A 22,914-nucleotide genomic window follows, 5' to 3' on the forward strand; every position below is an offset into this window, starting at 1 on the left:
TCCATAGTAAACATAATCACAAAAACCACAAAACAGAAAGAACAAAAGGACAACTGTTTGTCAAAAGCAAGACATTCTTACTCTCTAACTATTCGCTTTATTGTCTTTTAAGATCAAAAACATTAATGTTTGATAGTCTATCAAGGATCAAACGCAGGAATATCACTCAAAGGAGAATACAATGCACGATATAATGTTCTATCAAAGATATTCCTACAAGGATCTTCATCTCTTTTCTTCAATAAGTAATCTATATTGTGTCTAATCTCAGTTTGTACCTGCAAGTACATCTCTTGTGCATACTCTTTATCTTTCATTAACTTTTCTTCTTTTCCCTTTGTTTCTATTGGTTTTCCAAACAGAGTATAAATACGACCAGGTGGTGTCTTTGGCGAAAGCCCTGGCAAAAATAGTTCTTCATTCGCAACATCTCCTTTACTCTCGTCCCTGTAATCAAACACTAAACGTTGTCAACATAAACTATACCACAATAACTACAATCTTGAGCTGATAAACTAGTAGTGATACCTGACTCTTCCAGCTTTGCCACTGAAATCTCTAATAAAGTCATTAACCAAAGGGATTTTCATTAAGTCATTGTAATCAAGTTCCAACTGCATCAACCAGAGAACAAGAAAAACGTTATTACATTAAGGATAAGAATATTGCAAACTCAAGTTCACAAAAAGCAAGATGAAATTCTGTAAAAACCGTTGAAGTTGATTCCTGTAATTTAATTTTTGCACCTTTGGCCCCTACTTTAACTTTTCGTAAAATCTGATCCTTGACAGACAATTCTGTTAGCAGTATATCACACGTGTCCGCATGTAGTAAATTACTTTTGTCCGATTATGTAACGGTGGGTGTAAACATAACAAATAAAAATATCTATCAAGAGCCACGTTTCTATCCCAGGAGCTAGCTAGATATGTCAAATTGAAGTACAGGCGTCAAATTGACAAATTGTGCCAATTATCCGCATTCTCGGTTCTATATACTGCATATTGTGCAGTGACTGAAACAAGAATATACCACCAGAGTTGTTGAAAATGCAGAGCGGCCAAAATTTGGAAGAAAGGAAAAATGATGCACCCAATCCAAATTAATCAAAACCGGACCATCAAGGATAGGATAGCACTGAAGTATGATATTTCTCGCAAAAATTGACGAATAAAAAGGCTCACATTTATTATATCATCTTCTCCAACAGAGCCGAAGGGTACAATGGTGGCACCAAACCTCGCAGCCATCCTCACAAATTCTGGCTCATCTGGCCATATTAATTTATATTCTTCACCCTGAAAATAACAGGATTGTTTAGACTAGGAGGCATCAAGGTCCATAAACAACATAAAGCAACAAATAACTTATTTTGAGGGAATGAGGGCTGAAGGGAAGGGAGGGTAATACAAAAGTGGCTTTACTCAAGTACATAACTCGGGAACATTGTGCATTTATTCTTTTATTGGCCAATTACTTCAGTTTAATTTGAGTTGTACATATGCAAAAGGTAAAGCTTAATAATTCATAAATAATGTACACCAAAAAAAAATAATTCATAAATAATTCTGTTTTTATATCTCGTGTAAGCAATTAACAATCAATCGATATATTGTATAGCACATCTTTGAGCATGAAACCAATAGACTTCAGGCTAGCAAAAGATCCATATCTTTGCAGTCATGCAATGTGCAAATTCAACTGTTTGACATCCCAATTCCCATAACGGAACACTATGAACACATAAGGTGGCCGCGAATCTGTTTTTCTTCCGTCTGTGTTTAACATCTCATTTAATGTAAATTTGGGAAAATAACAGAGTAGAAGTATCTAATACTTTTGCATCTGTAGCAAGCATGCGGAAATGAACTAAAGAAGGTTTGTATACCTTGTTATGCAAAGCCTCCCTTGCAACTCCAGGATAAAGAAGCACATGTTTTTTTGCAGCAAGTAATTTGAAAAGATTGACTGGTGTGGCAGGTACTGCACCTATTACTCTATACCAATCACCGATGGACAATCCATTTGATAAATTTGCAAGCATCTCACTGAATAGGATTGGATGTGCTAACCCATAAATTACAACATTCTTCTGCCCCAATAACTCTTCAAGAAGGGAATAAAGTTCCACTCCCATCAACATGTGGTTACCAACTAATATTACAGGACCTTCATCTGGAACCCCGGCAAGACCTCTCACTATCCTTCCGTCAGCCATAGTTGAGAACATAGCAGAACTCCCAGCCAACCTTAAGAGCCTGAAATTTATGTGTTTTCAACAAAATAAGTAAGATGCAACTTAAACAAGCTGGTCTCATGAAGACAAAGCCTGAAGGGAAAAAATAAGCTTTTGGAGTGAACAACAATTATCAACGAGAATACCTAATCATGAATATGAGAGCTAGCAACGGAACACCAGCTTGCATAAAAGTAAAAGGAAATTTCAACCATAATGTGTAAGAACATTAAGGAAAAAGCAATTTTATCCAACGTTAAGAGTTTTGCGCTGGAAAACATTAATGTTAAATGAAACATAAGGATCAGCGGAAAGTTGGGAGGAAAAGAAAAAAAGAAGAAAAAAAGATCAATCAATTCCCATTTAGAATTCTAATGGATTTTGTTTCTCAAAACAAAAAAAAATCTGCAAAATTCTAAAAACAAAAATTTAAAACCATCAAAAGCAGGAAGATGAAGGGATGAGTGAAGAGTGAAAGGGCTTTATTGAGGAATAAGATGGATTCTAAAAACAGTAGATCAAAAGCAAGTTAAATGAAGTATAAATCTGCTGAATTACCCTGTTACTTGATCAAAGAAACAATTGCACTCCGACATGCTAGGGGGAACAAAGTCAGAGACAAAATCATGCCTCCTTGAGTGACGGTACATGCCAGTAGCTTTAATAATTGTGAGCAAACTAATGCTTTTTTCCTGACTCATCAAACAGAATATTTTATCAGACTAAAAAAGGAAAGCCGCCAATTTTTGCACTATTACAAATTCGTGCAAGATTTAACATGACCAGAAACTGAGGTGATTAGAAGTTCTTAAAAGGAATCTAGAAACCTGCACTGCAACATAGAAGCACATGCATAAAAATTCAGGTAAAACATGCTCCTGACCTACCAATAGAAGTGTGTATCCATTGTCTTTGAAGTAACGAACAGTGCAATTTTGCAGTGAACTTTGAAGACGGTTCAGCTTCATCTCTACTTGGAAGAATACAATTGTTGCCACTACAATGAATAGACAGCCATCAAACTGTCACATTCTATAAACGTTTAGCAATTCTAACATGAGCTTTATACAATACCGAGCAAATCTCAAGAATCTGAAGAATTTCTTAATCATTATTTTCTGTCATGGAACCAATTGAACTAAAAGCTTAAGCTGATAGTCAAGGCCCAATTAATATTAATATCTGAAATTTTCCAACGCGAATTTCTATAAAAATATTTGTTAGATTATGCTCAAGTGGCCGAACCTTCCGTTTTAGAAACACTACGAGACTACAAGTCATAATCTCTCAGGACTATAATTACCAAAATGATACATTTTTACAATCCAGCACATTTTCTTATGCAACAAAATCAGACCAATTTAATCAGATCATAATAACTAGAAATGAAATATGACGACGGATTAAATCATGACATAGAAAGAATAATCTGCTGATGTTCACTGTCTTTTTGAAAATCACTAAATAAAAAACTGAAAGAGATTCAGTAATATCAAGATAGAATTGAGAAACAACACAGAATCAAGGGAGAATACAGACCTAGCAATCACTAGCACTTCAGCTTTCACAGCATGAAGATGGGAATTGGCAAAAGCAGCTGCTGCATTGAGCAGTTTCAACTTCCAAAGAAAAGTTTCCTTTGGAATGATTTTGATTACATCCTACAAAAACATAGTAATTCCGTCCTAAAATAAATCAGCTATCTGAAACATTTTTCTGTCCATAAGTTATCAATGCTATGTAAAAAATATGTAGAAAGACCCAAAACAACAAGAACAAAACATAATAAAATAAAATAAGAGATGCAAATCCTTGATATGCCTTACAGGAATATAATTCTGAAACTCAATTAGATTGGCTAACAATTGTCCAATTTTAAATCCGGGAGGAAGTCTAAATTCGATGTCAGCCATTGCTATCTTCAAAGGATCACCTGGTATACGAATAGAAAATTTAGCAACAGCAGAGCAATTTGTCCTCTCAACGCAACAGAAGGTAGTGACATCTATAACAAGGGGTCAAAAAAGGCTTTTCATGTCTTTACGTTCAGAATCAAAAGTAGTAAAATTAAATCAATCAGATCTTAAGAGAAAAGTATGAACGAGAGTAACGCCACAAAATAACAGATCACCCACCAATAAGGCTTCCAAGAAGATACGGAACTGCATTATACAATCCTTCAGGCAAACCCTCCAAGACAGGAATCAAGAGCTGCAGCTGTGACCAGCCAAATGATGTACCTAAATAAAAGCTATAAATGTCAGACTAACTTGGACAGTTTCAACAAGAAAATCATCAAGTATATATGACGAACAAATTACTGAGATTGTGGAACAGACCTGGGTTTACTAGTATCACTACAAGGTCAACATTTGGATTACGGGCGGCAATAGTAAGTGCTAGACAACCTCCCAAGGATTCCCCCACTAGATAAATTGGCCTATTTGGGGATGAGGCATGCTCAACTCTCACAGTTTCTTCAACTAATTTCACCAAACCTTCAAGTTACAGAATCACATTAAGTTATGGTTAGATAGAAATATTCTCTTCTCCCTATAGAAGGAGATACATGCACTTAATCACTGGAATAAGTAGGGAGCATCATACAAGCACATATTTATGACCAAGCAGATCCCACCATCAAAAAGAAATCAAGAAATTCAGGCTGGCATAATAATGCAATGAATAAAGATAATTAGAACTTAAGGGGAAAACCCAGCAAACTCAATTTATTATTGAGAAATCTGCATATTTGTTCACAATTACACAAAATTATATATCCAATTAGTCAACCATCTACATCATCATTCTCCGCAATCAATTATTAAAGAGACAAACTTTATATTTCTATTTTCAGCTATACAGTGATTTTGCTTGACAATATATTTTACACATTAGTCACAACTCAATGTTTTAATATTTAGAGCCTTTTATCTTATTTAGATCATTTTCACATTAACAAAATTTGAAAAACAAATAGGAGTTCATTTACTAATTCAAAAATGTATAAATACTTATGTAGAGTGGCAAAATATAAGACCTTCAAATGGTGTTCGGTCATAAATAGGAATATGAAGGCACTGAACTTCAAACACCCTGCATTTGCCAAATATTACAACAATGAATATCAGTGCTCAATCTGTGGCAGCAGCATGAAATTGAAAGAATGGAGGTTCTTAAGCAGGTCTTATAACTAGGAAAGAAAATGCACATATCTCCATGATAACTTGCAATTCACATAACCATGTTCATACATCCCTTATAACTAGGAAAGAAAATGCGCATATCTCCATGTTATTTATGTAAGCATACATTCATGAATTTTTCTATCGAGAATCAATCAATAGGGCTGATGAAGCTCAGTTTCTCAAAGAGCTCCTTATTTTGTTCTATAAAGAAAAAAGAAGTTTAGAGATGCAGTATTGTTACAATGTGACTTAACCAATAGAAAGATTCTCATAACCAAAGAGCAGTATTTCTGCATCAGTTATCTCGGACAGATGCAAGACTTCTAGGACTGCAAACACCATGATTTAGAAAATATTTTGCTGCCACCTTTTGAAATGAACAAGTCAGGAGTTGATTATCCAAAAATATACACAAAAGTCTTTCACTTATGCTCAAATTGAAACAAAAGAACTTACTTTCCGAGAGACTTATGATGCAAAGTAAGTCCCAAGCCCACACCATCAAACCCTGTATGTCAATAAAAAAAAAAAAAAATTCAGTTCTCTAAAATCTCATAAATATGCAAAATTCACTTTGCAAAACAACTTAGTCGTTGAATACATCATAACTATCAAACAAACATGCAAATCACTTCCCCCAGGAAGCCAATACCTAAAACATCCCCTTCTATTACTTCATTTCTCTGAACAACTTATAGCAGAGTCAAGTTGGGAGTTGTGATTTATGACAATCTGACAAGGATTACCCGGTAAAAACAGTAGAACTGGAGAGTTCTTTAAAGGTTTGTTGCACTCCACAGGGCAAAACCACCGAGGTGGCCCACTATCAGGCGTAATTATCTCTCTGGCTGCTTCAAGATAATCCTTTACTGTTTTGGTTCCATAACCATCATCCCACAACACTTCCAAATCTTTTGAAACAGAATCTTCTATGCACTTCCTCTGTGCTCCTGATTTTAATCTCCTATTTTCTCCATCCATCACATCTTGACTCTTCCCTTGCTCTGCTTTGCCCTTATTAATAAGAATTGCCTTCTTCTCTTTTAGTCCAATGAAAGAAGTTCGACATACTCTAGTGGATGGCAAGATCGACTTCCTATCACCTAATCTCTGAACTCTCACTTGAAACAGCAGCTTAATTTTTGAATATGTGAAAGTATAAGGAGATACCATGAAAGGAACAACTGCTGCCATGGTTCATGTAGACAATGGCAGAAACCTGCACCTTTGATGATTAGCTAAAAGAACAACTTAGAATGGCTTTCAATAATTGAAAACTTTCAGCCATCAAAAATTGGAAAGAGATTGAAATTAGAAAATTGGCGAACCAGGAAGCTATGTAAGTTATAACCAAATTCTATGAGTCATCACTGAATCACTTGGTACTTGTTTCAAGCATTCAGCAGCTCTTAGGACCCTATGGCCTGAAGACTCTAACTTGAATAATTATAACACCGTTTTTTCTGCAACTTTAGATACTTTGTCTAGATTCATCAATTGAACAGATTAAAAAACTTTTGGAATATCAAGAAATATAACTCCTCCAAATTGCAAAATATATGCCAAAGACACATAATGTACCCTAAAACCACTCCAACTGAAATTCACACACTCTTCATGTTTGCAATATAAAACAAATAATAACCAAAAAAACATAAATCTTGAAGGAAACGCTATAACCATTTATTAGAGTCATGATGCACCACAAGAAAATACCAGAAAGAAATTCTAATTAGTTAATCAACCAACCAGAATTTCTCTTCAAATCAATTAAAAAAGCAAGACCTACAAGTACAGGAATATGTAGGGAATCTAAATGGTGCAAGCAAGGAACTTGGTTTTCAGTACTGGCTAGCTAAAAAGGTTAAATTTTTTCCTTTTATACAAAATTTTTTTACTTCTTTTTGGCACTTCTATACAGGCCCTTTTCACATTCTCTTGTTATGGTGGGTCACGAAAGTAAAAATGCTTCCATCTTTCTTCGGTTATGGATAGCCCACAGTTGATATGCCCATCTTATTGCAGAATTAGCACTTGTTGGAGTTTATGCTACTTTTCTTTTGATTAAGGGTTGAGGTCAGACTTCTGCCCAAAACCCCAGTCAATTGGTAGTGTTCATACTGCTTTTTTTAGAGTGTTTAATGTATTGAATATTTAATTTTTCTTTTTCTTATAACAGTTAAAGTCCCATTATCTACATCTACCTCGAAGTCACAACGGGTCGTAGAGATAACGAATAAGGTGCACCAACATCACCATTGGAAAAGACTGGTGTGAAGCCTGAAATTTATATTCGAGAAAGTATATTCTTCAAAAGGCTGCTTGCTTCTGATAATAGCATGTAGACAAATAAATTTAATTTCTTTTTTGTAACTAAATCAGGCCTCCCCTTTGTGTTTGGACTAACTTATTCAACTGCGAGTTGACTTGCCTATGTGATATTATAAAATAACGAGTGAACCTGCAAATTAGACTGAACTGGCCAAAAGTTAAAGATAGAGAACTTCTACCGATAATTTTTAGACTTTTTACAAGAGTTGAGAATTGTCTTTAAAATGACCCGGACTATGAATATATAGGGCGAAATGCCCTTAGTTCCAGATGAAGCTAGATGGGCATGTGAAGAACTTATTCAACAACGAAAGTTTAACATAGAATTAGTTGTTTGTACATGTCAAATTAGAGTTTTTTAAATTTTTATCTTTTAACTCTTATCTTAACAGTAAAATAATGCTAGAAATTAGAAGCTGAAAAAGCACCACAACTGTCATTAACATACTATCAATTTGTACACAATTGGGTTGGATAATTGCTCGAAACTTTTACAGTCAACAAATTTAATGTCTAATAATTATTCAAGGATCAAATGCAGGAATATCACTCAAAGGAGAATATAATGCACGATATAATGTTCTATCAAAGATATTCCTATACGGATCTTCATCTCTCTTCTTCAGTAAATATTCTATATTGCGTCTAACTTCAGATTTTACCTTTAAGTACATCTCATTTACATACTCTTTATCTTTCATCAACTCTTCTTTTCCCTTTGTTGCTATGGGTTTCCCAAACAGAGAATAAATGCGGCCAGGTATCTTTGGCCAAAGCCCTGGAAAAAATAGTTCTTCATTGGCAACCTCTCCTTTACTCTCATCCCTATAATCAAAGTTCACAGTCTTGTCAACTCAAACGATATAAAACTCACTTAACTGCAAACTTGAGCTGATATGGTTTTCCTTGTGTTCAAAGCAAGTAATTGTCACCTGACACTTCTAGTGTTGCGACTGGCATCTCTAATGTAGTCATTCAGCACAGGAATTTTCATAAGATCATCATAATCAAGAACCAACTGCCATAACCAGACAATAGAACAAATTATTACAAATATAAGAAGCATAGCAACTCAATAAGAAAAAAATAAAGTTCCCTGTCCTTCAACCAAGAAATCGAAAGCTAGGACGGAATTTAAGACTTAGCCAATTGGCTTGTAGAAATGTTTCACTAAGGTCATAAAGAATAAACAGTTATTTTTATTACTTATTAGGATGTCAATAAGTTAACAAAGCCCTTTTTCCAGCAATAATAAGCTGGAATATTGATATGGCCTTCATTTCATCTCCCAATAATGAATGAAAGGCGGTGATTTCAACAGTGTATAAGGAAAAATTCATCTAGGAAGGTAGAAAAACCTCAATCTGGGTACTCTGTTGTGCATAATTTACATTCAACAGAATAAGAAAGTTGTAACAGAGTTAACAAATTGTATCCAGTCCTACTCATATATATTATTCTGATCTAGGCACTGCTTCGGATACCAGCAAAGTGACCCTATCAGCCATTAAGGACTTCTAAGTAACAAATATGGTAGATACGGGATTATGACAATAATAAAAGTCTAGCTGATTATAATTGAAAGAATAAAAGAAAAGAATGGCCTTGAATTGGATGATATAGTATATCCGAATCAAACAAAAACATGCAGATGTAGTATTGAAATAAGATACTTATGGCAGAATTTAGAAAAAGGAGACAAAGAGACTCACATCTAGCAAATCGTCTTCTCCAACTGACCCAAATGGTACAATGGTAGCTCCAAATCTAACAGCTATGCTCACAAATTCTGGTTGCTCCGGCCACATTAATTTGTACTCCTCACCCTGGTCACAATAAAGCAACAAACAACTAGAAGGAACCAACGTCTAGAAAAGCATAAAGCAGTAAACAATTCATCTCAGAAAAAAGGGGGGGAAAAGAACATAATTTGACAGTTGCTGTAATTGCATTTTCTTTTTGTTTTATGTTATTTTTGTTTATCTCTAACTATTTTTCCTGGAATATCATATTGGTTCAAATTTATTCACATTAAGCATAAGATAAAGCATGCATGCATGGCACTTTGAATGTTCACCATTGTTACACAATGGCACTGTGAAGTGTGAATACTTGAGTGATACCAATTCCCAAGACTTTCTTACCTCCATCCTCTGTTCACAATCTTATTTAATTTGATTAGGAAATGTTAGTGTCTACATATCTGTGTATGAGATAATTACAGGAGCAATTGTATGGATTAACATTTAATCCATTTCCTATTTTAGATCCTCATTCTTGTATAAACGTTTGAACTATTCTTGAAATCTAGATACAAAATATTCCTCCATTCTTTCCGAGTTACATTACATGGTATCAAAGCGACCCTATTGAGCAGTATCTTCCTTTTTCAAAAATATTTCCTGTTTTCTGCTATTTCAAGTCTTCCCTAGAGAGCAGCTCTTTGGATTCTGCTTTCTGGACATCTTTTATCTTCTCACTGCCAACCAAGGAGGTAAGCCCACCAGCTGCCCAAAGCTCTTGTTCTATTCTTCACGCACAGGCAAGTGGGGGTTCGTGAATTGTCTTTTTTAGCTTAGTTAAGTTTATCCGGCAATGCCCTTCATTTCTAATATCTAAGTTACTCAGGTGTAACAAGGAAAGTTCTTCTTAGCCTTTGATCTTGTCAACTTACCCAAAAATCGGATTAATTATATTTGTACCAAGTTGGGCACTATAAATATCTATGCACTAGAGGGGGAGGGGAGTGTTACAGTCGTATAGCTGATTTGTATAGCTGTGAATAGAGTAATCTTAGGAGCAATTACAGGTTCTTAGAGTTATTATTTTCCTTGGTTAGAATTTCAAATTTGTATAAATGTATAGCTTCACTTTGATGAAATATGCAAGTAATCTCCTAGTTCTCTGTCCACCACTTCTCTGTTTACATTGGGCATGATCAATATTTACACTCCAGCTTGAGGGGGAGGGGAGTGTTACACTGCATCCATGGCTGTACAGGAGATAATTACAGGAGCAATCATTGGGATTAACATTTAATCCATTTCCTATTTTAGATTCTCATTCTTGTATAAATATATGTACTATTCTCGAATATATATATGTATATATATATATATATATATATATTCTCCATTCTTTCTGATTTATAGAAAAAATAACATCCTAAAAGTAGCATCTCGAGTAACTGCGTACCTTTCAGTCTCATAATGCAACAATAAAAGAAGGTTGGCATACCTTGAAATGCAAAGCCTCCCGTGCACCTCCTGGATAAAGAAGCACATGTTTTTTGTTTGAAAGCAATTTGAAAAGAGTGCTTGCTGTGGCAGGTACTGCACCCCCTACACGCAACCAATCAGGCATTGAGAATTTACTAAATGAATTCTCAAGCCTCCTATTAAATATTGCTGGATGTGCTATCCCACGAAGTACAACATTCTTCTGTCTCAAAAATTCTTCAAGAAGGGAATAAACTTCAAGTCCCAACAACATGTGGTAACCTACGAATAGTACCGGACCGTTGTCTGGAACTCCGGCAAGACCTCTCACTATCCTTCCATCTGCCAGAGTTGAGAACATAGCATAACTGCTGGAAGTCCTAAGGGGCCTGAAATGCAAGTGATTCTCATTATTAAGCTGGGTCTGGAAAATACAAGTTTGAAAATCCAACTTAAGAAAGTTGGTCTGCATGTAATGAAGGCGGAGATCAAATGAAGATACCGACTATAGTTTAGAGAAAAGGTATGATAGAGTCAGCCGCAATCATTAATCAAGAATATTTAATCATGAAATGAATGCTAGTAGCTTGAGCTTTTCCTTGTTTGCTTTCTTAAGGAAAAAGGAAAATATAGCTGTAAAATAGGCAGAAAACTAATGGAGATCATAACATTAATGTCGATGAAAAAGCAGCAACATGTTATCCACTTTATGCAGTTTTGTGGTGAGAAACACTAATCTTAATTAAAAATTTAATGATCGTGAGAAAGATGGAGGAAAGGAAATAAATCAATCAATCAATATCCATTTGAAATTTGAAATGACTATCTACTTCAATGAAATGCAATTTTTGAAATCTCTTAACAAACCAGAAGATAAACCATTAAAAGAAAAGGATGAAGGAATGGAGAGCAGGGTAAAGGGGCTTCAATGAGGAAAAAAGATGTGCAAGCTGGGTCAAGTAGTATCCCCAGACTGTCCATTAAGAGAGAAAGAAATCTGTTGAATTACCCGATTACTTGACCACAAAAACATTTGAACTCTGACTTGCTAGGGGGCACAAAGTCTGAGATGAAATCATGTCTCCTTGAACGACGGTATATCCCAGTACCTTTAATAATAGTGAGCAAATTAATGCCTTCTTCCTGTATCATCAAAAGGAGTACTGTATTAATACTGTATTAAAGAGGATACAACCAGCAAACTGTCTCGAATGCTTAAAAATGGAATCCAGAAAACTGCACTGAGACAAAAAAAGAAAAGAAAAAAGCCACACATATAGGCATAGAGGCAGGTGGTAACATGCACATTTTGACCTACCATTAGAAGTAGGTGGCCATTGTCTTCGAAGTGACGAACTATGCAATTTTGCAATAACCTATGGAGACGCACAGCTTCATCTCTACTAGGAAGAAAATAATCATCGCCACTACAATGAAATACACCACCAAGCTTTCACATTCCATAAATCTTCAACAAAATTAAAGTGAGCGTTATACAGTGTGAAAAGAAAATCAAGAATGTGAAGAAATTTTTGAGCATTATTATCCTGCCAGGTATATATATGCAACTGTCATTTAAATAATCACATGCTTCAGTGAAATGATATCAACACCCGATGTGCTCATAGTAATGATTACCATCAGCACGTTATATTCCAATTCATGAAGCTAATTCTCGGAATGTATATGTATAGATGATACTGACTATCAGACATGTACCAAAATCTAAAGCTCATAAATGAGTCTGAGAAATATAGCTTTCAGGGTATTCCTGTATAATATTTTCTGAAACCTTATAACGAATGCTAGAATGGGTTTAAATAGCCTAATCCTGCATTTAGAAAACGAAATTGTTGGTCCTAACCTCTTTCGACTATATAAACAGAATTCAATAGAAGTCTTTAAATAACAACAAATCCAATGTGCTTCTGCAACAAATCAGAACAAGGAAATCCCTTTATAATAACAAGAAATGCAATATGATTGGTTAAATCTTGACATAGAAAAAACAACCTACCAAGTCCAAAAACCTTTTAGAAAATCAGGAAATGGCCAAATAAAAGAGACAATAGTAAGATCATGCAGAAAGACTAGTGGAAAAAAAAAGGAAAAAGGATAGAACAAAGGAAGGATTCAGACCTAGCAAGTAGTAACACCTCCGCTTTGACAGCATGAAGACGGGAATTTGCATAAGCAGCAGCTGATTTTGCCAGTTTCAACTTCCAAAGCAAAGTATCCTTCGAATAGATATTAATATAATCCTAAAATAAACACATTAATATCTACGAACAGGCATAACTAAATAAGAATAGATTCGAATGGATAATATCTACGCAATCAATACATTTGAATGAATAATATCTAGAATAGGTTAACCTGGCAAGTAGTTACAATGCACAGTAAGAATCAATTCATTTCAAACAGGTCAGAATAGGTGTAAGTCTTGGCACAAGGGGAGGGAAATTTAACTGTATAGAGTCCATTTCTAGTTGTGTCAGTGTTCATTAATATAGCATTTCAGGGAAATGAAATTAGGTACCTAACTGACTGCACCAAACTATTCTAAGTTTATAAATTATAAACCACGGAAGGACTAATAACTTCTGTTCAATTAAAAACTGTTTGCATGTAAAACGGAATGTATAAAATAAACAAAGACACCCAGCCAAAAAAAAAAAAAAAGAACCAAATAACAAATGCAACAGCCAGTTGTTGCACTATTGATTCCTTACAGAAAGGTGCGGAAGATATCCAGTAAGATTGGCTGAAAATTGTTCTATTTTTGATTTAAGAGGAAGTGTAAATTCGATATCAGCCATTCCTAGCTTCAATGGATTACCTGGTTAATAAAAAGAAAATTAGTGACAGCAGAGTAAAACATCCTCTTCATAGGAATAATGAAGCTCTTCTTTCTGTACTGGAAAGCAACTTCATATGACAACAGCAAACGTTGCACAAAAGCTGAAGCTGTTTATGATATCCTACTGGGAATTTTCCAAATGTTTGTAAAGGTTTCTGGTTGCCAAATATGTTTCTGATGCACCTCGTGATTTCAACCATGATGCAAGTTGATAGAACATGCAAATGCACATTTTCAAGAGATAAACTTACGAACTACAAGTAATCCAGGTTGAGGATCCTAACATGCAAACAAGAATGGTTCAAAGGAAACAAACGAATCTTTTTTTATTTTATTTTTTTAATAATTGCTCACGCAACAGTCATGATGCAAAAGAAGGTAATGGTATCTATCACCAAGGTTAAAGATAGGCCTTTACAACTATATATTAAAAAGGAAAAACTTGTAAAACCGAATCAGGTGTTGGGCAAAAAGAATAAGAATATGAATGAGTAGTACCCAAAATGTAATAGATCACATACCGATGACACTGCTAAGAAGATAGGGGATGACAGAATGTAATCCTTCAGGCAAACCCTCCATGACACGAATCAAGGGTAGTAGCTGCGACCTGTCAAATGATGTGCCTAAAATAAAAGGCTACAAATGTCAGACTAACTTGGGAGCATCAATCAGGAAGTCATCAAGTATATATAACAAAAAAAAAATTGCTTATTGGGGGACAGACCAGGATTTGTCAGTATAACTACAAAGTCAACGTCAGGGTTACGGGCAGCAATGGCAAGTGCTAGACATCCTCCAAATGAATCGCCCACTAGATAAATTGGCTTATCTGGGGACGAGGCATGCTCAAATGTCACCATTTCTTCAACAAATGTCACCAAACCTTTCAAGACATAGAACCCCATTAAGTTTATTTTAAATAGAAAAATTATAAATAGAGAGAGAGAGAACATACACTAAATCAGTGACATACATGAAGAGGAGCACATCAACACAACTTTTATGGACCAGTACGAACAAAATAAAAAAAAAAATCAAGAAATTCTATCATAGTTTCAATGAATAAGATACCTGCCAACTTTTATTACAACTTTTACAGGCATTATGTTGTGGATTTCACTTCACAAGCAGATATATTAGAAACTTGTTATGGAAAGATACCTGCCAACTCAAATGCTTATCTTGAAATCTTCAGAACTCAAAAGAAAAAATATTTGATTAGTTAGCCATCTCATGTTGAACCTCATTCTCCACTTCAGAATCAATGACTAATAGGAAAGTTTCAGAAGAAAAGATAAATTATATTTTTCTAACTTCAGCTACATAATCGTTTTGCTTGGCAATAACATGTGCACAATAGTCATCACTCATCAATGTTTTCATTTTTGCAGCTTTTATCAATTGAATAATGTTTATATGTGTGCATTTTGAAGCAAAAATAGCACAAAATAATGTTGAAATCAGAAGTACCATAGAATGACTTATAGAAAATGAGCATTAGCAAATTAGTAGAACGTGCAACATAGATAGCTAGGGATGTAAAAGAGGCGGGGCGGGGAATACAATCCCCATCCCTGTTTCTGAAACCGGGAAAATTTTCTCCCTGTCCTGCAAGGATCCCCATTCCCTGGTTCCTTCCTCCATTTTTGTTTTTTTTTTATAACCTCAACTTCGTTCTTTAAATTAAAAAAATAAATAAATCTACTATCAATTACATAAACTTCATGCAACATTTCAAATTTCAAATTTCAAAAGAAATATAAAGAAGTTAAAAACAGCAGTCCCTAACACTTAACATATAAAAATAATAATAGAAAAAGAGGTAAATGGGAATTTTTCCAGGGAATCCGTGGGGATCCCAGTGGGGGCATATTGGGGACAGGGACGAGGATAAAAAAACCCCATCCCTGCCCGGAGATTCTTATTGGGGATTCCCCATCCCCGACAGGGTCCCCACCCTGTTTGCAACCCAAGATAGCCGCCCTTATCATGCAAAATTCTCAGCTCAATAATATCATCCGCTGAAATATCCGAAGGAATGAATTTTCTAAGCAATTCATGAAGCTACAAATAAGTTGAAGGTTTTCAAGATGGTAGACCTTCAAATGGTGTTCTGTCATAAACTGGAACGTGAAGGCACTGAACTTCAAACACCCTACGAGTATTGAATTACAACGATGAGTATCGGATATGAAGCAACAAGTGGCAGCAGCATGAATTCAAAAGAGCGGAGATATTTAAGCAGTTCTTTTGACAGAAAGCAAATGAGAATATTATCTAGATGATGTCTTGAAATCACATAATCATATTAAAACATTGAAATAAAAACGACACATTCATTTTGGCACATTGGTAGATCATTTTCCATGCCAAATTATCAGCATATGATCATATCATTCATCCAAGTATAAGTTGACAACTCCCCATAAAGCATCAATCAATAAGAGCTAAAGCAGCTCAAACAGTTACTTTTTCCAAAAACAAGTTTGGTCAGGCAGAGTTTATTAAGAAGGGAATTTTCATCTGGCAAACGAATCTGTAGAAAATCAGCAATTACTTTTGCAGCAGTAACCTCAGACGAGATGCAAGAGTTTCTAGGATTGCAGACACCAGTTTCACTGCCCCAGACAACATGATTTGGACACACATTTTCTGTCACCAGTTGAAATGAAAACACCAGGGTTTCCTTCACCCACAAATTCACATAAAGAACTTTCAATTTGACTTTGACTGAATCAAGCAGAAGAACTTACTTTCCAAGGGCTTTATGGTGCAATATAAGTCCCAATCCAACCCCATCAAATCCTGCATGTCAATCATAAAACAAAAGGTTCAGCACTCTAAAATCTCATTAACATATAAAAAGTAAGCATACAAAGCACTTTGAAATAATCCAAAATCCCAAAAATTAGAATTGTACTCTCAATAATTTAGAATTCCCTCGAACTTTGATGTTTATACACATTGAGGAACTGAACTTACACATCGAATCCCTAAAATGCCTAATTGAGCCCGAGTATAAATATGTCCATTTATGAATGAGCAAGCACTCATTAATTTGAGATAGGGATAAAGGTTGGGATAAGGATAGGATAAATGGTTGGGATAGGGATAAAAATATGATAGTCGAGAATTATTATTCAATGTTTGGTACGTTGGTTGGGATAGGTATAGGGATAAAATAATACATTTTACTATTTTAACCTTATTTAAACTACATAACATTAATTTGAGGGATAAGATGGACTTTTCCATCCTATTAAAATCGCAGGAGCTTATCCCACCTCTTTATACCACTCCCTCCCGGATATAGGATTTGAGGGATAAGAAGTTTATCCCTCGTCCGTCTCACTCTTCTATCTCTCAAACAAACACGGAAACACGGGATAACTTATCTCGTATTTTTTATCCCTATCCCACCTCCTATATCCCTTCTAACAAACACCCCGATGTATAAACATAAAAAATTACAGGCTCAATGTCTATAAAAACTACAAATTTTAGGGGTTTCAAGATGCTTTAATCCACAATTTATGGCAGACATAAAATTGCTACTCATAAATTATCACAATGAGAGAAAAGTTACCGGGTAAATACAAAAGAACTGGGGAGTTTTTTAAAGGCTGCCCACACTCAACAGGGCAAAACCAACGAGGTGGACCGCCATCAGACTTGGTTATCTCCTTTGCCCCTTTAAAATAATCCTGAACTGTCTTCATCCCATAACCATCATCCCACCACACTTCCAAATCTTCTGAAACTTCATCTTTCACCCATTTCCCCTCTACTCTTGACTTTAATTTCTCATTTCCTCCATCAATCAGAACATCACTCTCCTCTTCCTTTGTAGGGCTGCCATCAACTAGAGCTCCAGTCTTCTCTTTCTGTCCAATTGAAGAAGTTCCACTTGCCCTGATTGAATTAGATGACAGCACTGAATCACTGCCCCGAAAACCCTCAACTCTCACTCGATACTGTAGCTTAATTTCTGAATTTGTTAAAGGAGATACCACAAATGGAAACACTGACGCCATGTCTGTATAGACAATGCTTCGAAACCTTTTATGTATAAGCTTTAATCACATTCCAGGAGTCGGCATTGAAACGCATTGAGGAGCCTTTAGTTGAAATTGACATATTGAAGCGTTGGCAATTAGAATTCCTTCCAAGAAGGGGGAAAAGCAAACCCAGTTAGAATGTCCCCGAAATCACTCCAACCGAAATACTCACACTCTTTGCCTTCCTTGCATACGCTATTATTACTGACAATTATCAGAAACGAATTGAAGCTTTGATTTTTGGAGGAAACCATGACGCAAAATGAGACGCACATCTTCTACAACACTTTTTTAGGATGGAGAAAATGAATTGAGAACTTCAGTAAGGAGAAAATGATATGGAGTCACAACATCATACTGCAAAGCAATTTGTTAGTAATATTTTTAGGAAAAAAAAACATATTTAAGCTCGGAATTTACATGTTTTAAGAATCAAAACCTCATCAATTATTTGTCCATGTTGAGGTTTTGATCATTGATTTTGTTATGGATTTAGCCCTTATTTAACTTTTCCGTCGAGTTTAGTTGATGATAAGACAGATTTAGCGATTCTGATGTTGAAAATCACAAAATAGAGAGGAGAAAATCAAGTATAATTTCGTTTTAGTTTTTAAATTTTATTTCTCCTAATCAAGAAATTATTATTTTTATTTGTCCATATTAACAAGTCGAATCGCCATAACGATGCATATAGTCCAAACTCGATGAAAAAAGTTAAATAAGAGCATAACCAATAATAGAATCACTGATCAAGGACTCCATGTGGAAAAATAAATGGACTACGTTCAGGATAAGATCGATCCAATTTGCTATTCTCCGAGATCTTCTTTCTCGGAATCGCCTATCTATTGAATTGAGGAAAAACCGCGCTTCTTTTTTGGCCCCGCCGTACTTCCTTTGCTTTGAAAGCTGTTCCCACTGAAGACCCTTGCTGAGCAATCGAGGTTCAGAACTGCCTAATCTAGTTCTAAATCTATCATTTTAGATGAAAAAAGTTGCTAAAAGCCGGGTTTTTTCGATGAAAATCTATGATTTTAGAAAAGATGCTATCTTATGATATTTGCAATCGAATGCGGAATTGACTCTTACGGGAAACGCCGATTTCTCAATAGGGCCCAACGATCAAATCCTCAACGACAAAAATCGATATCATAAATATCTATTTTTTTTTATGGAATTTCTATTTAATTTGAATTTTAGTAATTTATTAAGTTTTAGTATTTTATTGAATTTCTTTTTATTGAAATTTCATTTCAATTAATTCTTTTGTTTTCTTCAGTGTATCTTTATTTCTCAACTCAATATATTCACATTCATATTGACAAGAGTGTATCAAATAACTAGAATGTAGTTAGGCGCTAAGCCTGTTGACTTCAATCCTTCTCTTTTAAAAGGCCGTCACCAGGGAAAAACCTTATATTAGGCTTAGGCGGGGAAAGAATATGTTGTTAATTCCCTTTGTTGCTGAACCTCATCCGTACACTTACGTACTCAACTAAACAAGGGCAGAGTCTGATCGATGAGAGTTCACTAGAGGGCACCATTTCAGAGAGGAGAGAATCCATTTCAAAGGGAAGGACTGATTGAGTATGAAGTAGAAAGAAGAGACTAGCTGATGTGCTTATAAGCCTTTGATCCTTTCTATCTATATATATATATAGACTATGGATATGGATTTTGATTCAATTCCAAAGATGTACGAAGTCTTCCCCAGCGTCGAAGTTCAGTTCTCAGCGTCCTCCTTTCTAGCTGCCTATTCTAGTGTCAAACCTGCAAACAGAAACTTGCTTTTACTCAAAAGTCTGGAAACTGCCTTGACTGGTCGAAAGAAGACTAGATCATAAACTTAATCCTTAAAACAACCAAAATTCAAACATCATGCTTTTTTGCCTATTTGTTATTTTTTTTTGGTAAAAGCAATTGTGTTAATATTTTTAAACTAAATAATTTATTAACCTCTGGGTAAGGTTGATTTCCATTTCTATACTCATTTCAACTCATACTACCAAAGTATATACATACTAGACATGTTTTCCAAAAATACCTTTAAATACTTTTATTCAAGATTCATCACTTTTAAAAATCAATTCAAGCTCTCGTTGATTTCCAACCCACATAAATTTTTATTGATTTTAAATACATAATAATCAATTGCAAGTAGTTTGAAATTAATTCTAAGTTAGTTATACAGCTTCGCTTTCACAATCCTAGTACTTTTTTCATCGGTCGTCGTTTTCCACTCTCCATACTCCTCCTTCGGCCTTTAATCAATTGGATTAACCGGTCCTAATGCAGTATGAACCTGAATCGTTAGCCTCGTTTCTTTATCCATTTTCTTTGTTGTTGTTTTTTGGTTTCGTAGCATCATAAAAAGAGTAAGGAGACTTCAATTGTCACGTTCGTGTCTAAATTTCTAGAATTTATATCTAGATATTAATATATATTATAATTATTGGGTATGTGATTTTTATTTGGTGTTATAGAAAAAATTTGGAGTTAATTCGATGGGTTTAGGTGTAAATTAAAAGTTTAGGGTAATTATTAAAAGATTATATAAAGATAGAGGACCAAAAGGGATATTTGACAAATTTGGGATATAAATCCCAAATGTTCCAGACTCTCTCGATCATCATCTTCTTTTCCTTCTTTTTCTTTTCTCTTTCTTTTGCCTCTTCGACCGTTTCTCCACCGTTTCTTTGATTTACGGAGATTCGACCGTCCAAATCACTCGAAATTTAAACTATAGCACCCTTATACATAGATCTAAGTCCTAACCGAAGAGTTTTTGAGTTTTGAAAGTGTTTAGAGGGGAAACGTCTTAGACAGAGTTTAGAGGAGAATTGAACGGGTGTATTTTCTTCAATTAGCAGCCAATGTAAGTAACTATCAACTATATTTTGAGTTTTATATATATATATATATATCAAAGAATTTTCAGAAATTGACATCTTAGGGTTTATACAGGTATTTTGTAAATTGGGGTTTTTCTCGATTTTGCTTTTTATTGTGAAATTATGGTTCAAATGAAGCTATTGATTATACTTCTATATAAATTTCAGATTTTACTTGATTATATTGATGTAAGGCTTAATTTGGCTGAGTAACGTTGGAATTTTTATTGATTGATAGTATTAAGGATTGATATTTTGGAGAATTGAAAAATTGTGAGCTTGATTATGATCAAGTGAAGTATATACAAATATACCTATATGTTTTGGGTTCAATTTATATATATATTGAATAAAATGTTTGGTATCCATTAAGAGTAGTCTGGTTCGGTGGCTTTTGATTCTAAAGACCATATTTAGTGAGAAATATGGCATGTGTACATAGTCTGAAGACCTATTGGGTATGGCAGAGAAGTGTTGGGTAAGACCATATGAGATAGGCAATGTTAAAGAGACGTCTCGTATATATGTTGTGATTTGTGATTGAATTATAAGGGGATGAACTCAAGAATGGATACAATATTTTTATGTTTTTATGTTTTTGGTTTAATACTTTGATTATATTATGAACTTAAGTTTTGAGTATATTTTATAAGGTTTTGATTACATCCTTTATAAATGTATATATGTAGCTATGTTAAGTAAAGTTGGTTTTTATAGCTGATAGTTTCTTATTGAGATTTTTGTCTCATTTTTTCCAAATGTTTTTAATGTTTTGTTTTAGGCGAAGAAGTGCAAGGTACCGAGAGGGGTACTCGATCCTAGGGCGAGGTTCGGTTACAGCTACGAGCTTCAAGTCGTCTCTAGGGTATTGCATCCATTTTGTTCATGTACATATATGCAGTATATGTTTAAGGACACTTGTATAACTTGTTTTTGGTAGTGTCCTTTGGTTTGGTATGTATTATCTACATGTATATATATATAATTAGTTGAAGTTGAGAACTTGTGGAATTGTGTGATATGGGTTATGAGTAAGTCATAACTTTGAGCTAGAGATATAGAGAATTGTCTATATAGGTGCTGCTGGAAAATCAGATTCATATCTGAATTTTGTGATGCATTTTTTGACCAGATATAAGTCGAATCTGTCCTAGAGTCCTAAATGAAAGTTCTTTATTTTTGTCTTACGTTTCCAGGGGTTTTTGAATCGCTTTAATCAGACTCCATATGAAGAAGTTAGGCTAGAAACGGAATATGTAGGTCATTTTAGCTTTAAACCAGAATTTGGTTTTTGTTTTGATTTTTCTCCTTATTTGAGAGACACTGCTACTGATTTATATAATAAGTCGGTGGTAATGTCTCACTGTCTTATCTGATCTTATTTTGGACCGGGTTTGACATTTTGGTATCAGAGAATAGGTTTAATCCATAAGTATATATATAGGTAATATAATGTGATTACTTGTATTTCTTGTGTTGCACACATGACATTCATACATATCATATATCTACATATAATTATAATGGTGTCTTTATCATATAAATGCATCCGAGACAACCGCGTGGCCGACCGCCTCTAAATAGAGGTAGGGGTAGAGGTATAGATGAGGAAAGAAGAGAGTTAGGATGGGGTCGTGAGGGCGTAGGGGATAGTGAAGCCTCTGATGCAAGAGTTCCACCCATTAACCAACCTCAAAGACAACAACGACCATCACCTCCACGTCGACCTGTTAATCTTCAAGCTGAACAACCTGCACCATATATGGCTCTACAAGCTGCAATGCCACAAGTAGTACAACTTGAACCCCGAGCTTTAGTTGAAGCTTTTGTTACTATGATGGAAACACGGGAAGCACATAAAAGGCCCAGTGAACTGATTGAGGATGCCAAAAATTGTGGGGCATTTGATTTCAAAGGTACAATTGACTCTGAGGAAGCTGATAATTGGTTAAAGGCTACAGAAAAAGCCTTTAGTACTATGCAGTTACGGGATAAGGATAAAGTCAGGGTTGTGTTTGGTTTATTCCATGGACCAGCAGACGCATGGTTAACTCGAATCAGGGGTTTGTATCCTGAAGGTTTGAATTGGGGAGTTTTCAAATGTGAGTTTATGAGAGAATATCTGACTG

General features: G+C 34.9%; 1 protein-coding gene and 1 pseudogene across 3 annotated transcripts; both read right to left on the reverse strand.

Moving 5' to 3' along the window:
• Positions 1 to 58: 58 nt before the first annotated feature.
• On the reverse strand, positions 59 to 8,549 carry LOC136206399 (phytyl ester synthase 1, chloroplastic-like; annotated as a pseudogene).
• On the reverse strand, positions 6,652 to 18,252 carry LOC136206400 (phytyl ester synthase 1, chloroplastic-like). Of its 3 annotated transcripts, none has more exons than XM_065997432.1 (13): positions 17,423 to 18,252; positions 16,590 to 16,641; positions 15,936 to 15,991; positions 14,561 to 14,719; positions 14,355 to 14,459; positions 13,706 to 13,812; positions 13,113 to 13,210; positions 12,292 to 12,400; positions 11,983 to 12,116; positions 10,993 to 11,362; positions 9,468 to 9,581; positions 8,688 to 8,773; positions 6,652 to 8,580 (listed from the first exon to the last, which is right to left on the reverse strand). In XM_065997432.1, exons 1-13 carry the CDS (start codon positions 17,868 to 17,870, stop codon positions 8,280 to 8,282), a joined length of 2,139 nt encoding a protein of 712 aa, XP_065853504.1. In that variant the 5' UTR covers positions 17,871 to 18,252; the 3' UTR covers positions 6,652 to 8,279. The 3 variants fall into 3 exon arrangements, with proteins under 3 accessions (XP_065853504.1, XP_065853503.1, XP_065853505.1); XM_065997431.1 differs by having other exon boundaries at positions 13,113 to 13,234; XM_065997433.1 differs by lacking the exon at positions 17,423 to 18,252 and adding an exon at positions 16,394 to 16,488 and having other exon boundaries at positions 13,113 to 13,234.
• Between the last annotated feature and the right edge of the window lie 4,662 nt (positions 18,253 to 22,914).

The sequence above is a fragment of the Euphorbia lathyris genome, chromosome 9 (genome assembly GCF_963576675.1).
Source record: "Euphorbia lathyris chromosome 9, ddEupLath1.1, whole genome shotgun sequence".
NCBI classification, from domain to species: domain Eukaryota; kingdom Viridiplantae; phylum Streptophyta; class Magnoliopsida; order Malpighiales; family Euphorbiaceae; genus Euphorbia; species Euphorbia lathyris.

Coding starts and splice junctions, on each gene's coding strand:
- LOC136206400 (XM_065997431.1), bottom strand. CDS start 17,870: ATGGCGTCAGTGTTTCCATTTGTGGTATCTCCTTTAACAAATTCAGAA. Junction 14,460..14,560: donor AGTTATACTGACAAATCCTG/GTCTGTCCCCCA, acceptor CTTTTATTTTAG/GCACATCATTTGACAGGTCG. Junction 9,582..10,992: donor GGGAGGCTTTGCATTTCAAG/GTATGCCAACCT, acceptor TATTGTGACCAG/GGTGAGGAGTACAAATTAAT.